Source organism: Peromyscus eremicus, chromosome 7 (assembly GCF_949786415.1).
Source record: "Peromyscus eremicus chromosome 7, PerEre_H2_v1, whole genome shotgun sequence".
In the NCBI taxonomy this organism is placed as follows: domain Eukaryota; kingdom Metazoa; phylum Chordata; class Mammalia; order Rodentia; family Cricetidae; genus Peromyscus; species Peromyscus eremicus.
The window spans coordinates 39,659,654-39,675,737 of record NC_081422.1 but is presented as its reverse complement, the minus strand read 5'-3'; the positions used below and the strand labels follow the sequence as shown (position 1 = coordinate 39,675,737).

The 16,084-nt window shown below is 51.4% G+C and overlaps 1 protein-coding gene across 1 annotated transcript; it reads left to right on the top strand.

Annotated features, from left to right (window-relative positions):
* The first annotated feature begins 921 nt into the window (after positions 1–921).
* On the top strand, positions 922–15,398 carry Il10ra (interleukin 10 receptor subunit alpha). The gene is made up of 7 exons (XM_059266881.1): positions 922–1,075; positions 3,090–3,210; positions 3,698–3,882; positions 4,591–4,757; positions 5,871–6,021; positions 9,350–9,468; positions 13,279–15,398. Exons 1-7 carry the CDS (start codon positions 1,009–1,011, stop codon positions 14,188–14,190), a joined length of 1,722 nt encoding a protein of 573 aa, XP_059122864.1. The 5' UTR covers positions 922–1,008; the 3' UTR covers positions 14,191–15,398.
* The last annotated feature ends 686 nt before the right edge of the window (positions 15,399–16,084 follow it).

The window sequence follows — 16,084 nt, the reverse complement described above, 5'->3', positions numbered from 1 at the left end:
TGCCTGGCAGATGGACTGACCCACAGGCACTGTGCACATCACAATTAAATCCAGTCCAGATCCACCCGGAAATCAGCTAAGTGCCACGCTCACACTGCCAGTAAGTGAGGTGGACAAAGCTTGGTCTCTCACACAGTCACATCTTTGGCGAAACTGGAAGGCAGACAGAAGTCTTGACCACTGAAGAGACACTGGGGTGATATCGGGTCCCTCATCAGGCTTATTACCACCTCTGGCCTGCAGATTTAAGACAAGAACAACCTAAAAGGCCTGAGGGTGTTGTGGACTCCCACCAAAAGTGTGAAGTCAGGTAGGGGACAGTCTCTCGCTGTTGGTTTAGCTGAGAGCCCTGCATGGAGGTCGGAGGGCAACCCCAGGACTCGCACAAAGGTCCTCGCACACCTGTGCTGTGGGCCTGGCACAGTCTGCCAGTTCCTGGCCTCGCTGGCCGCTACAGCTCTGCTCCCAACGACAGCATAAAATTTGCTCACTCTCAACAAGCTGCCGCACTCACCCAATGGGCGAAGTTGTCCCTGGCCACCTGCACCGTTAACACACACACACACACACACACACACACACACACACACACACACACACACCCCACACACACGGCCAGGCTGCCCCGATGGTGTTGGGAGCCAAGCTCTACTTTCACCTTGAGACAAAAACCTCAGGCGAAGGGGTTGGGGATTTAGCTCAGTGGTAGAGCACTTGCCTAGCAAGTGCAAGGCCCTGGGTTCGATCCTCAGCTCCAAAAAAAAACAAAACAAAACAAAACAAAAACAAAAACAAAAAAAAACTCAGGCGATTCTCCAGGGCCAGATCTAGCCTATTGAGGTTTCCAAACTCCCCGGAAGGAGGGCGGGGCCTCGAGACGGAATGAGGGCGGGGCCTCAGACGGCGGTCCTGCTGGCCAGGCAGATCCGACGACAGTCTTCAACTCTCCCCGCCGCAGCCGGAGGCGCCAAGGCCGGCTCCGGCGGACGATGCCGATGTGCGCCCAGGATGCTGCCGCATTTGCTCCTGCTCCTCTCCGCGCTCGCCAGGCTGAGCCAGGGCTTCTGCACACACGGTAGGGTCCCCAGCCCTCGCTCTGTTGCTTTGAAGTTCACAGTCCGCGGAGAACCGGCTTGGGTCGCCCTCTCCGGACCTCCGCGGTTCCCAGCCCCGGCTCCTTCGCGCTGGCAAAATTGGGTCTCGGGTTCACCTGTTGTGTAAATGGAGGCGGCTAAACTTAACCGTGGCTGTTCGGGACTGGCCATCGAAGGATGTGTCGGGTCTATAAGTCCCATCCGGCACCCTTGTTCCCAAACCCATCACCCACCCACCTCACAGCAAACCATAACTTTAGCCCTTGCTTTTCTGAGGCTCTGATTCTTCCATCAGCCTGTCACTTCTTCGGCTCCTCTCTCCGACCCCTACCAACTCGCCCCCCCCCAGGCCTCCCCCCTCCCCCACCATCCCAGTTAGTTTTTAGCCCTCAGCTCATGCCGGCTGCCACCTACCCCCTCTCCCACTTTACCTACCCTTCAGCTCAGGCTAGGGTCCAGTAGCCCAGGAGAGAGATGAAAAGGTGGTGAGTTAGAGGGACCAAGTGGCATAGAGGCATGGAGACCGCGACCCAAAACACGTCTACAGGACTCCAAAATTCGAAGTAAAAGCCACACAGCCAGTCATGTGATCTACAGCCACATTGGGGATGTGCGACCGACCCAAACACCACAAACATGGCTTGAGTTTTTCACTCACCCTCTCAAGAGTTTTGCAACTGAAACACAGTCTTGAGATTCAAAGACAGTTCACAAAAGAGAGCCAAGGGGGCAGGGACAAGTGTATTTTCTGAGAATGACGGAGTCACTCAAAAAGAAACATGACTGGTGAGCGGATAGTTTTGAGAAGAGGGGAAGTGGGTGCAGGGCTGCCTTCAAGAGGAGACGTCTTAAAGGGTCAAGAAGGCTGGAGAGGAACAAGGGCTACTGGCCTTGCATACTCTTAACCTGACAGAATTCAAATAGCAACCTTCATCAGCAGAATTCATTGTGTTGTTACAGAAAAGACAGAGGTTTGCCCAGGGTGGTATTGGCAACGTGCTAGTTCGGGGCTCCAGCTATCTGCTCTTCAGATAGTGTTGTGTTGAGGGAATGGAAGGATGTAGATGGTTCACTACTGAGTTTCTTGTTTCTTCTTTTCTTTTTCTTTTCTTTTTCTTTTTTTCTTTTTCTTTTTTCTTGGTTTTTTTTTGAGACAGTGTTTCTCTGTGTTGCTTTGCGCCTTTCCTGAAACTCACTCTGTAGCCCAGGCTGGCCTCGAACTCACAATCCGCCTAGCTCTGCCTCCCGAGTGCTGGGATTAAAGGCATGCGCCACCACCGCGCCTGGCTTGAGTTTCTTGCCTTAAAGACCTCTGTGAGGAGGTCTGGAGCCACAGTTCATTCATTCCTTCTGACTCTACTTCAAGGCTCGCCTAGGCATCTGATTATAGCTAGAAACTAGGGACTGGGGAGAGCCCTGTGCCCCGGATCCCAAGATGTCTGTGTAGAAAAGCAGAGTGATGTCAATGAGCAGGGTGTCTGCACATCCAGAAAAGGCCAGGGGCCGTGGCTTTGGGACAGGGCTGGGATGAGAACTTAGCACTGGGATGGTGCTAGAACACGGACAGGGATTGGGCAGAGCCAGGGACTGGCTCATCTGAGAACTCACCGCTCACTCACATACCCCTCACTCCTGGCTGTCTTCCTGGAATGTTTCTGACTGAAGTTGCCCTTGTCAGCACCTCAGGGGGCTTCTGATCCTGCACAGTGTAGGACAGGATGCCAGCTTTGGAATCAAACACATCCTGGGTATAGGTCCCCGCTGTGCCCCTCACTAACTCCACTGGCCTTGGGCACGTCATTTGACTCTCGGGGCTTCTGTGTCTTCTTTAGTAAATTTGGCGTGTGTCTGGAGCCCAGAGCTGCTGTGATCACTAAATGGAACGCAGTGCCCAGTATGTGGATTATAACCCTTCCCACCGTCACCACCTTCTTCCTGGTCACTGAGGACGACTGTGCTTTCTCTAATGTTGACATTCTCCCCCCCCCCCACCAGGAACAGAGCTGCCCAGCCCTCTGTCTGTGTGGTTTGAAGCCAGATTTTTCCAACACATCCTCCGCTGGACACCTATCCCAGAGCAGTCGGAGAGTACCTACTATGAAGTGGAACTCAAGAGGTAAGGAAAGAGGGCGTAGGTGGACCAGAGGGGGTGGGGGAGGGACTAGGTGGCTGCTTTACTATTGAAATGAGACCAGAAGGGACTCTGACACATACTTGTTTGAATGTCCCGTAAGTTGAGCAGTGGGCTGGGGTCCTTAAGGCAGACAGCTATTGGCTCTGAGGGCTTCCTAGAATTCTGGAGAAGTATTCACAAATGTAACTAGGAAGAAAGGAAGAGAGGGGGTTCCAGAGTGGGCTAACACATTCTTGTGGATTAGCTCCTTAGATTCCCACCCAGGAGTCTTCTAGACCATGGATGTCAAGAGGGACCTTGACCAAGGAAGAGGGAGGCTCTTGCAATTAGCCGCCCAGGACTAGGGCCCTGAGGACGGCTCCTTTTCTGCCGTTATGAGAACGTTGTATCCTGGCCTTTACCTTCCTTCTTAAAGGAGAGAGGTTTGGTTCAAGCTGCCTCCCCAGTGCCTGCCCTGGTGTCTCCTCAGGTACGGAACCAAGATCTGGAAAGACATCCCCATCTGTGGAAAGGCCGGGACATTGTCCTGTGATCTCACCAAGTTTACCCTGGACCTCTACCACAGCTATGGCTACCGGGCCAGAGTTCGAGCAGTAGACAACAGCCGGTACTCCAACTGGACCCTCACGGAGACCCGCTTCACAGTGGATGAAGGTGCTTTGCCCCCCCCCCCCCCAGACCTACAGCATGGCCTTCTGGGACCCTTCCAGTCAGGAACTCCAGCCTAGGGCTTTTCTGTCTGTTCTCACGGCTTCTCACATCACCAGACCTCCTGGCTAGGGAGCTGGTTGCCTCAACAGATCTGAAGCTATCTGAGATTTTAAAGCAGGTAGAGGCAGAATTCAGATGAGGCCTGGCCCCTCATAGGGGTGTATCTTCTGGGTCTTGCCTTTGAAGCTAGAAGATATACTGAAGAAAAGAAAAATCACGACAATTTCTGGGACGTCCCAAAGGAGTCAACCGGGCCACAGTGAAATTCTGCTAACCACACTGGGCCTGTACAGGGTCTGGGTACAAGGTGGGCTTATTCTGTAGGATTCAGAGCTAGAGGTGATACTGGGAAGGTCACTGGTTCCCAAATGCAAGCTCATATGCTCAGGCTCAGCTGCCTACAGAAAGCATATCCTAGGAAGTAGCTTTAAAATTTGTATTTCCAGGGCCCAGGCTGAGAAATGCAGATGCCCCGAGTGCTAGAAGACCCATAGCATCTGTAACACATTCCCTATGAAGTTCTTGTGTCGGGTAGAGCTGTAAACCCAAGGCCTAGGTTTTAGAGTGGGTAAGCTTTGACCCTGGAGTCAGGCTATGGATGTTATCCCTAGTCCTCAGCCTCATGCCTTTGCTCCCCCCTCTCTCTCTCAGTGATTCTGACAGTTGGTAGCGTGACACTGAAGGTAACTGACGGCTTCATCTTTGGGACAATCCATCCCCCCAGGCCCCAGATAGTCCCTGCAGGTGATGAGTACGTACAGATCTTCAAGAATTACCGCAAATACATGATTTCCATCCGAAAATTTCAGGAGGAAAAGGTATGAAGTTCCCCAAGGCCACCAGGCCAGGGCCACCTAGATTGAAATCACTGTCATGTCCACTGGGAAGCTGGGCATACACAGGAAAAAGAGGTTATGGGGAGAGTCAGGAGGGAACTGACATATTCAGAGCTCTCAAACTGTACTCCCAGGAGACAGTGAGAAGAACACGCCCATCACCAGCCGTGCACAAGGCAAGTGCCAGCTACTCTTGAGTATTTTTCTTCCAGCGTGTAGATAGGAAAAGGAAGCTGAAAGGTACACTAGCACCCAGCCTCTGTAGTCCGAACTCCATCAAATGCTCTTACCTTAGTTGTTTCTAGTTCCTTCTGGGAAGAGCTTCTACTTTTATAAAAGACTCCCTTGGCTCTATTAAAATAAAAGGAGTGGGCTGGGGAGATGGCCAAGCAGATAACAAGCTTTCTGGGCACCAGCTTGAGGTTCTGAGTTCAAATCCCCACCACCCGCACAAAGCCAGACTCAGTAGCACACGCTTGTAATCCGTTGCTTCGACAATAAGATGGAAGCTGGGAACAGGAGAGGCTCTGAGGAAGCTTTAGGCCAGCTGGACTGGAGTAGCCCATGGCAAGCAACACAGAGACCTTGTCTCAACAGAGTGGGAGATGAAGACTGATATCCGATTGTTCTCTGACTTCCATACATGTGCATGCAATACACATCAGACAGACAGATAACACACACACAGAGAGAGAGAGAAAGAGAGAGAGAGAGAGGAGAGAGAGAGAGAGAGAGAGAGAGAGAGAGAGAGAGAGAGAGAGAGAGAGAGATTAGAGCAAAATTAGATCGGGTGGTTACAGAGATGATGGGCTGTGCTGGCAGTCACGGGATTTGTTATCTTAGAAAAGATGACTGAAGATGTTTGGCAGAGTCCTCTCTAGAGCGCCCCACTCCCCCAGACGGGCTCACCTAGCAACAGCCACTGTCTAGCATCTCAGGGCCCTGGGCTCCAGCAGAAAACCAAAACGAGGCCCCTCCCACTGGCGGCCCCTCCCACTGGCGGCCCCTCCCTCTGGCGGCCCCTCCCACTGGCGGCTTCTGTGCAGCTCTTTTGCGTGAAAGGATTGTTTACTGTTGTTCTTGTTTCCATGTCAGAACACAACCATGACAGTGAATTACGAGAACTTCACCTTCAAAGTCCCCAGAGAGAAGGGAGAGTTTTGTATCAAGGTGAAGCCCTCGGTGGAAACCCGAAATAACAGAGCAGAGTGGTCAGAGGAGCAGTGTTTACGTCTCACGGAGCAATGTGAGTGGCCCAGACCGCAAACAGAGGGTGCTGGAACTGTCCAGAACCATCAAGAAAGCCATGCTCAGGGTGGCTGGTGCCCACACTGGGCCCAGAGCTTCTACATAGAGCCCACCATTCTTAACACAACCCATGGGAGAAGTTGCCCCATCCTGCTTACAATTATCTTAAGTTAAAAAAGTAATTATCATAGGAGATAACGAGAGTAAAATCTGAATACTTTATGGCTATGCCAATCACAGTGACATCCCAGCATGCGTGTTTGTCTGTCTCATGTGCACATACACTTTCAAAACAGAACCCCAGTGGCTCAGCTGAGTCCTGACAACTTCTATGTTATCTAACTAGTTTAAGGCTTGTCCTATAAATGACATGAAGCCCCAAAATAGTCCAGCAGAACTGTAACAATTTGGGTCTGGAGAGATGGCTCAGAGGTTAAGAGCACTGACTGCTCTTCAAGAGGTCCTGAGTTCAATTCCCAGCACCCACATGGTGGCTCACAACCATCTGTAATGAGATCTGGTGCTCTCTTCTGTGTACAAAATAAATAAATAAATCTTAAAAAAAAAAAAAAAAAGAACTGTAACAATTCAAAAGAACTCCAAAACACAATTATCTAATGATCACCAACAATGATTCACAAATCCAAAAGGCTTCAAGGAAGTAGGAAGATGGCTCAGTCCATACAATACTTGCCCCACAAGCATGAGGAGGTGAGTTCAAATCTCCAAAACCCATGTAAAAGCCGGGCATGGTGTGTGTTTCTATAACCCCAACCCCCCTCCTCAGGAGAGGGGCCAGAAATAGGCTGACTGTGTCTCACTGACCACCTAGCCAAATCAGTGAGCTCCCGGTTCAGTGAGAGACCCTGTCTCAAAAACTTAGGTGGAAAACCAGGCACCATGGTGCACACCTTTAATCCCAGCACTCGGGAGGCAGAAGCAGGTAGATCTCTGTGTGTTCCAGGACAGCCTGGTCTACAGAGTGAGTTCCAGGCCAGCAATGTTATGCAATGAGACCCTCCCTGTCCCAAAAGAAAAAAATGGAGCACAGGCATGGCCAAGGAGAGACACTAATGTTGACCTTTGGCCTGTACATGCATCCCACACACACATGCATGTACAGCACAAACATGAAACACCATAACACCATACTACACATAAAACCACACACACACACACACACACACACACAGAGAGAGAGAGAGAGAGAGAGAGAGAGAGAGAGAGAGAGAGAGAGAGAGAGAGATCAAAGGACCTCTTAATCGAGAGGAAATCAAAGCCCAGGTTTCAGCAACCCAGGAGAAATTTACCAAGGGTCGAAACTTTGCTAAGAATCCAAACCAAGGTCCAAATACTAATTTCTCTGCTTCACCAAATAGAGATAAAAAGCGGATGGTCGTGGCTGAAGTGGGACGATTAAAAACCCGTCTCCAGAACAGCATAGTTGCAGCAGCCGTAAGGGGTTATTCGCCCTCTTCTTTCTGTGCACGGTTACTTGCTGGGCGAGCTGGCATCCAAGATGTGCCTCTTCTCTGGGCCACAACTTGTTAGAATTGTTTCCAGTGCTCTCAGCAGAGCCTGGCCCCTACTGCGCCCCAACAAGATCAGCCACCCTCAGTAGTTTAATCGGAGACTCGGATTGAAAGGCGAAGTAAGGGAAGTTTATCAGTGTGGCCACATGGGGAGAAGGAACAAACAGGACTGGGGGCCCTGTCCTGTTATTAAGGTATTAGTCTATTAAGGGCATTGATATTAACATGATGTTCAGGTCTAAAGAGGATGCAGGACCAAGCAGGCCAGGTCAGGGTGTGTGGCCCCACCCACCATGGTGCCAGTCACCATCATTATTTCAGCCTCAGTCTCTCCTGTTGGTCTGTTGTCAGAACTGTGTGAAATCTCCAGGAGACAACTTCGTATCTGGTCCTGTTTGGGGCTGTTCCTCCTCAGGGCCCTTGTGGGAAGGGCTCCTCCCTGCCCCAAGTGTCCTAGAAGAAGAAATGCTGAACTGGTTCCTTGATGGAGCTGCTGGAGTCAGCAAAAATCCATTCCAGGCCCTCAGCCAGGGGCCCAGGGCACGTTCCCAGATGACTAGCAAGGGCAGAAGTTGTGTCTCGCCCTTGGGAGCCTTTCAACCTGCTGATGGCCCAGAGGGATCCACAGCTAGCAACCCAGGGCAGCTAATTTAAGGGTCCACGTTGTACCCAGGGTATGCCCTTGGAGTGCCCTGTCCAGCAGACGTGAAAGGGATTCTTCCTAGATTTGTAATAAATTGCAATGCAGCTCGTTGTCACGGAAGTCCCAGCGCAGAATGAGTCACCAAGTGTATGCTGGCCGGCCGCTTTAAGTGCTGCTGGTATTTTCGTCATCCAAAAGGTTTCTTTGAATATCAGCTTTGTTGCTTACATGTGACCTTGGTCAAGTGACTTAGTGTCTCCGGGCCTCAAGATCTCAACATGTAAAGTGGGGGTGATGCTGGCATTAACCTCCTGAGACAGTTCCTAGGGTCAGGTAATACAAGTTAGATGTTTGACAGCCATCCTGAGGTGGTACTGTAACTTTCCCCACTGTATGTGTGGACAGTGGGACTCAGATGGATTCATTATTTTGTCCACAGTCCCACAGCTAGTAAGAGGTACAGCTGGGATTGAATCCAGGTGCAGCTGCCTCAGTCTCCACTCTTACCTGTAGCTTGAGTTTTCCTGCCTGGCCCACAGTCAGGGCAAATCTCTCTCACCTGCTAGTCCCACAGCCGCTCAGACCCGACCAAGTAAACACAGAGACTTATATTGCTTACAAACTGTATGGCCATGGCAGGCTTCTTGCTAACTGTTCTTACAGCTTAAATTAATCCATTTCTATAAATCTATACCTTGCCACATGGTTCGTGGCTTACTGGCATCTTCACATGCTGTTTGTCATCGTGGCGGCTGGCAGTGTCTCTCTGACTCAGCCTTCCACTTCCCAGCTTTATTCTCCTCCTTGTCCCGCCTACACTTCCTGCCTAGCCAATGGCCAATCAGTGTTTTATTTATTGACTAATTAGCAACACATTTGCCATACAGAACATCCCACAGCACTTACCTACTGTTTCGTCCTGCCTCAGTGTTTCGTTGGCCATCGTGGTAGTCAGCTAGAGGCAGAGCCAGTGTGCTACTGAAGGAACTGGTGACGGCTGAACGTTTCTAGGAACTTAGATACCTCTAGGGCTGTGACCCATCCCTGTGGGGATGACCCGGAGCCATTCTCTGAGTGTGTCCTGATCATAGCCAAGGGCTCTCTGGGGACTGTGCCTTATGCGCCACAAACACATCTTTCTGGATCTGCAGATTTCACTGTGACCAACCTCAGCATTCTCTTCACGTCTATCCTGATACTCATCGGAGTCCTGGCCTGCCTGGCTCTCCAGCACTACATCCGGCGCCCTGGGAAGTTACCTGCAGTCCTGGTGAGTGCTCTGTCCTTCCTACATTCCTGCATGGTCAGGGCAGCCTCATCCAGCAATGCAGAGGGCAAGCAAACACTAAACCCAGTCTGGGGAACAGGACCTCTGAGTAGCCCCGAGACCACATGCACACGCAGGCGCACACACACTGAGTCAGCACACCTTTGTCATCTACACAACGGCTGTGGACCAGCCACTGTGCATCATGAACTGGTCCTGGCTGTTGTCCTCATTTTATCAGTGAGGACCGAGAGGTTGCTTGCACGGGGTCACACCGTCGGGAGGAGTTGTAGGGCAGGTTTTGCATCGTCCTATCCCGGTGCTGCTGAAGGATGAGTCTCTACAAGACAGAAAGAAGGACTACAGTGGTCACAGAGGAGGGGAAGCAGTGTGGAGAGCTGACCCAGAGAGGAAAGGCCTCCAGGGGAGGCCAGGGCCTCTTTCCCCTCTCAGATGGAGGCATGTGTGGCAAACCAGCCTCTAGAAGCCATTCTACAAGGATGAGTAGTAGTCCCTAAACCTCTGCTTGTCCCTGGCCTGGCCTCAGGCTGTGTCAGCCCCTGGACCCTGGATAATATACGCACTATTAATGTATGATAGATGGCTGCAGACTATAGATAGATAGATAGATAGATAGATAGATAGATAGATAGACAGATAGATAGATAGATAGAGATAGAGAGATAGAGAGAGACAGACAGAGAGAGAGATAGAGAGAGAGAGACAGAAACAGACAGACAGACAGACAGATAGATAGATAGAGATATATATGGACCTAGTTGGACAAGCACTGAGAAATCTATAGAGGAGTCTTGGAGTCTCTAGGAAAGGTAAGGACACACACACACACACACACACACACACAGAGAGAGAGAGAGAGAGAGAGAGAGAGAGAGAGAGAGAGAGAGAGAGAGAATGAATGTATGTGTGTGTAAGGATGGGACGGCCTGGCCTTTGCCTAGACAAGAACACAACTGATAAGGAACTACGGAGGAAAAGACGGTAGAACAAGCCCTTACAGAGGGTTTGCTAGTTCTTCCTCTGTCTAGCTGAAGTTTGTCCTCATTGTCTTTCTCTGTGCTCCCGTGTTCCACGGGCACTTTAGCTCATACTCTGTGCAGGGCCAGCCGTCCCCATGCTGGTGGCTTGGGGATGAGTGAACCACACTACTGAGCCCGGCCCTGTGGAAGTGGGAGAAGGTAGCCCTGTGCCTGGAGAGGGTCAGGGAGGAGCGGTGTTTGAGCTAGCTACAGAACATCCTCCCTGCCTGCAAGTTCTGTCAGGGAGGAAACTGACTAATGTGGCCTCGAGGGGTTCCTGGGACTTGATGGGAGCCAGTGCCAGCCTGGTGTGAAAGGCCACTTTAATGTAAAGCCATGAAATAGGCAGAGATTAGAGATTACCAAATGCCCAGAAATGACAGGCGGCTGCTTGTTGATTCCTTCTGAATCTGTGAGTCACAGCCTTGCTGTTCTCTTGAGAGCTTTTCCCCTCGGATTTAAATAGCACAGTTCCTCTTAGCAGTGCTCCTGTCTGTGGGGCTAACTCGTGTGTGAGAGCCCTGGCCCGTTCCTGAGTTTACTCTGAACCGTCTGCTGATTTGAGCTGAGCATCCAGCAGGCCATTGAAGTTGGTTCTATTAAGCAAGCTGGGGACCTCAAATCCAGATAGCTGTGTATGACTCCAGGTTTGTCCTTTGTTGCTGGTGACTCCAGGGGTATCATCTAACCTCTCTGAGCTTCGGGTTTCTCCTCTAGGACATAGGGGTAATGATATTCCTATAGGCTCACCAGGGAGCACAGTTCAACTCAGCATATACCTGTCGAGTGTCCTCCACGTAACCCGAATGGTCCAAGCACTGTACATGCTTCACCATGAGAAGTCACATGCTGTCATGAAGTCCAGCTATGCTTGAGAAACTAAAGCTTAGAAAAAGGATATTGGCTTAGTGTCAAGCTGCTAAAAGATACATCCTTCATCACTAATCACTGTGGCTGCTAGGGACCTGGTTGGCCACGGTGGACATAGTAACAGGAACACAACCAACAGGAATTGCATCGGAGTCATTAAGCATCGAGGAAATGAGGTGCGGCAGAGTCAGTCAGTCAGTCAGTCAACAAACCTGACTAGTGCCAGCTCAACTTAGGCTCTTAGAGTGATGAATAAGACTGGATGGTTCCTGCCTCTAGAGTTCATATTATAGTGTCTTAGTTAGAGTTTCTATGGCTGCAGTGGAAGGCCATGACCAAAATGCAATTTGGGAAGGAAAGGGTTCATTTGGCCTTCCATACTGCTATTCATCATCAAAGGAAGCCAGGACACTAACTCAAACAGGGCAGGATCCCAGAGGCAGGAGCTGATGCAGAGGCCATGGAGAAACACAGCTTACTGGCTTGCTCCCCTGGCTTGCTCAGTCTGCTTTCTTATAGTACCCAGGACCACCAGCCCAGGGACGGCACCACCCACGATGGACTGGGCCCTCCCCCTATCAATTACTAATAAAGAAAATACCTTACAGCTAGATCTTATGGAGGCATTTTCTCAATTAAGGCTCCCTCCTTTCAGATAACTCTAGTTTGGGTGTCCAGTCAGCATAAGACCAGCCAGCACATATAGAAACTAAGTTTAGGAAGAAGGATGGAAGGAAGCATGGAGAAAATGGCTGCAGAGTTGGTTTGGCCTGGGTGCTGGCAAAGTCTCTCTGAAGAGGTGGTGTCTGAGCTGGACAAGGAGGAGGACACAGACATATGGAGTGCTAAGAGTATTCCTAGCAGAGTAGTTAGCATGTGCAAAGGTCCTGTGACAGGGCTGCTCTTGCCATGTTCAGGACAGGAAGGACACCACCGTGGACAGAGCAGAGGAACGAACTGAAAAGTGTCAGGTGACTTCCCCAGGACCCTTAGCAACTAAGGAGAGCAGGCCCTTGGCTGCAAGCTACAAAATTCAAAGGACAGCAGGATAGAAAGATGGGATGGGGTGGGGTGGGATAAAATGAGAACGCACTGTAGTACACAGATACTGATTCTCTGTGACTCTAGCTTCAGTCACTCCCATGCGCTACACACACAGGTGCTTACTTAGCATCTACTTCTTACTTGGGGTCATTGTCAAAAAATAGTTTGAAATACACTTCTGCATGGGCTTGGCTTTTCAAGCCTCACCCCGATGGCAGAGAGCTTCATGAGCGGAGCATCTGAGAGCTTTCTCCAGTTTCGGCAAGACCCCATGACATCTGGCCCCGGGAACACTAGCTTCCTATACACCTGCCTGGGCCAAACCACGAAGTACCCTTGGGAGAAAATTCTAATGCCAGCACGGAGCTGGAGAGCACCGTGCAGGCTGCCTGGGCTCTGCACCCACTCTACACCTCCCCCACAGTTCCTCACCTGGCACCCGAGGAGGGCCCTTGCCGTCGGCCACACCTCTCACTGTATTAGTCTGTGACAAAAGCCAGTGCCTGGCAGAAGCCACTTGAGGGAGGGCAGGTTTTGTTGTGGCTCACGGTTCGAGGGTGCAAGGCCACCATGGCAGGGAAAGCTCCGCAGAAGGAGCACGCGGCAGCTGGTCGCTTTGCTACAGTCGGGCCGCAGAGAGGTCAAGGCCGGTGCTCAGCTCACGTTCTTGTCTTTATTCATCCCAGGACTCCAGCCCATGGGATAGTGTCATATTCAGGGTAAGTCTCCCAAGCTCGGTTTAACCTTTCTCAAAACATCCTTCTTATAGACATACTTTATGAAACCACATGGTGGTTCTCAATATAGTCACATTGATCACGACAGTCATCGCACTCACCCTACCTCTCTCTCCTCCCAGGTCCTTGAGAAGTCCCACAACTTCTTCCCGGTCCACCCTCTCTGCCCAGAAACTCTCAACACTGTTCACATCCTGGACTTGGAGGCCTTCCGGAAGGTGTCACCAGAGCTGAAAGACTCGGACCTGCACGGCAGCACGGACAGTGGCTTCGGCAGCGGCAAGCCATCACTGCAGACTGAGGAGTCCCAGTTTCTCCTCCCTGGCTCCCTCCCCCAGGGACAAGGGACACTGGGGAAGGAAGAGCCTCCTGAGCTACGGGACAGCTGTGCCGACAACACAGACAGCGGGATCTGCCTGCAGGAACCCAGCTTACATTCCAGCATGGGGCCCGGGTGGAAGCAGCAGCTTGGATACACCAGTCAGGGCCAGGATGACAGCGACGTTCACTTAGTCCAGAGCTCTCCGGAGCAGGCTGAGGACACACAGAGTGGCTCTGCCTTGGGCCATGTCCATCTCCTAGAACCTGGAGTCCTGGAGGAGAAAGACCAAGTCGTGGTGACGTCCCAGGGCTACCAGAAACAGGCCAGATGGAAGGAAGAGGCAGTAGACCCAGCCGGACACTTGGACAAAGAGATTCCCTTGGCAGATGACTCTGACCCTAAACTTGGGGTGTGCCTACAGGCTGAGTTAGCTTGGCCTCCACCAGCTCTGGCCAAGGGTTATTTGAAACAGGAGTCCCAAGGGATGACCCCAGCACCAGCAGGGCCCCTAAGTAGGCAATGGAGTCAGCTGGCTGAAGGATGGTCACTCCTGGGTGTGGTTAGCTGTGGAGATCTAGGCACAGAGAATTGGAATTTTGCCCAGGAACTTGCCCCTCAGGACTATGGGGCAGCCCCTGGTGGCCTCCTGGCTAGCTTTGACTCTAAGCTGGCCACTCTGCCGCTGATCTCCAGCCTGCAGGTAGAGGAATGACCCAGGCTAAGGGTTCTTCGTATTCCAGCATGCCTGCTCTCCTGTCTGCACCAGGAGGGCCCAGGAGCCAAAGAAATGTGTGGGCCTTTTTCTACAAACCCACTGTGGCCGGCTAGCCAGGCCCTGCAGGACAGGAAAAGGCCATCTTGCTGGGCTAGTGTCCAGTATGTGGGAGGTTGTGATTGGTTCCTCTGAGAGGGGCCCTGAAGATTCCAGCCGGGCTGGAGGGTAGACAGAGGCCTTACTCCTCAGGCCTGGGTCCTGGACCGGAAGGACCTGTGTTTGGGAGAACTTCAGGGTTTTCTGGATGTGGTAAGGTTGCCAGGCTGATGTCTAAGCAGCCTGGATGTCCAGGGGGAGAGGCTAGCCTCATGCAGAGAACAGGGAGGGCCCAAGAAAGAAAGGAGGGAGCGGGAGCCAGGTTTAATGTTGTCATGTAGAGATGCTCCCCAATTTGGACAGGGTAGATCTTGAGGTACATACCACCCTGAATGATCACCAACTAATTCAGAACCATGGGGCAAAAGGGACTGAGACACTGAATCTGCACCTCCTGTGGGGTGCCTCTGCTATCCATCAGCAGACACCTCCCTCTTCTTGACAAACACATCTGTGTCCCCTGGGCTATCTGCAGTGGCCAAGCCATTGCTCCTTGCTGCTCACTAGTGTGCTGACAGGCCAGACAAACTATGGTTGTCTGTGTTAGCACACTACCCTTTAGGTAGCCTTTGGGCATAGACACTGGCCCAGCCTTAGGACTTACATATCTGCATTTGCTGCTAATTTTTAACTACAGACCCAGAGAACAGGGGCCTGGGCTGGCATCTCTGTGTTCAGCTGCATGACCGTGGACCAGCAGCTTCTTCAGGGGACTAAAATAAACAATGAATCGTGAGGAAGATCCCTCACGCTGAATGTTAGCTAGCCAAGTTGGCCCTGGGGTGATACTTTAGGTCTTGCCTACCTCTGGGCTGGCAGGAAGTAGACTGTGGAACCCATCTGCCCACAGGTGGCTTCTGCCTCATGCCAAGGTCTCAGAGATCTTGCAGGAGTCTAGGTCCTTGTGCCAAGATGGCTACTAGTCACTGGGGCCCAGGGCTGGTCCCTGCTTCCCTCTACTGCATTTGAGATCTGTCTTCAAACAAAGGCAGTTTGCAGCCCCTGAGTAAGGATGCTGGAGTAAGGAGACACAGCAGGGCTGCTGGCCCCCTGGCGAGCCCAGAAGCTTTCCAAAAACAGACTATGTGACCCAGGAAAGCCAGCCATGAGCCTTGCCACCCTGCCAAGAAGGTCATGATGCCAGTCTGGTACCAGAGCTCCTTCTGAAGTTGGGAGGACTCCTTGGGATTGCCTTGGAACCTTTATTTATTTATTTTGCTCACTTATTTATTGAAGAGGCAGCAGAGCACAGGGGCAGGGCTCGGGGTCTCTCAGGAGGTCTAGTTTTGACTGCACTGTTTCTAGCTGTGTGACCTTGGGCAAGTCACATTTCCTCTTTGAGCCTCAGTTTTCCTGTCTGTATGAAAAGCTTGAAAAGTCCCTGACACTCCCAGTCCCTAGGAGTGTGGAGTCCCGTTGAGAAAATGGACACGGGAAAATGGACATGGCTGTGCCTGAAACAGCGAGTGAGTGGCGTGTGTTTTCATTCCAATAAATAGTCAGGTACTTTGGGAAAGCAATCCGATTTTCATGGTAACTGTGGATAATTGGTGATGGTTATAAACAAGATGTGCTTTAAGGATATGTGTCTGAGGACCTGGGCCCACACAGACAGGCCCAGCTTCAACGTTAACTGTGACTTTGGGGAAGGCACATGTTCTCTCACAGTTTCTGATTCCCCAAAGGTGACATGAAAGTGACAGTTGTCATTGGTGAGATGTCATGAGGCTGGAAT

Coding starts and splice junctions, on each gene's coding strand:
- Il10ra (XM_059266881.1), top strand. CDS start 1,009: ATGCTGCCGCATTTGCTCCTGCTCCTCTCCGCGCTCGCCAGGCTGAGC. Junction 3,211..3,697: donor TATGAAGTGGAACTCAAGAG/GTAAGGAAAGAG, acceptor GTGTCTCCTCAG/GTACGGAACCAAGATCTGGA. Junction 4,758..5,870: donor GAAAATTTCAGGAGGAAAAG/GTATGAAGTTCC, acceptor TTTCCATGTCAG/AACACAACCATGACAGTGAA.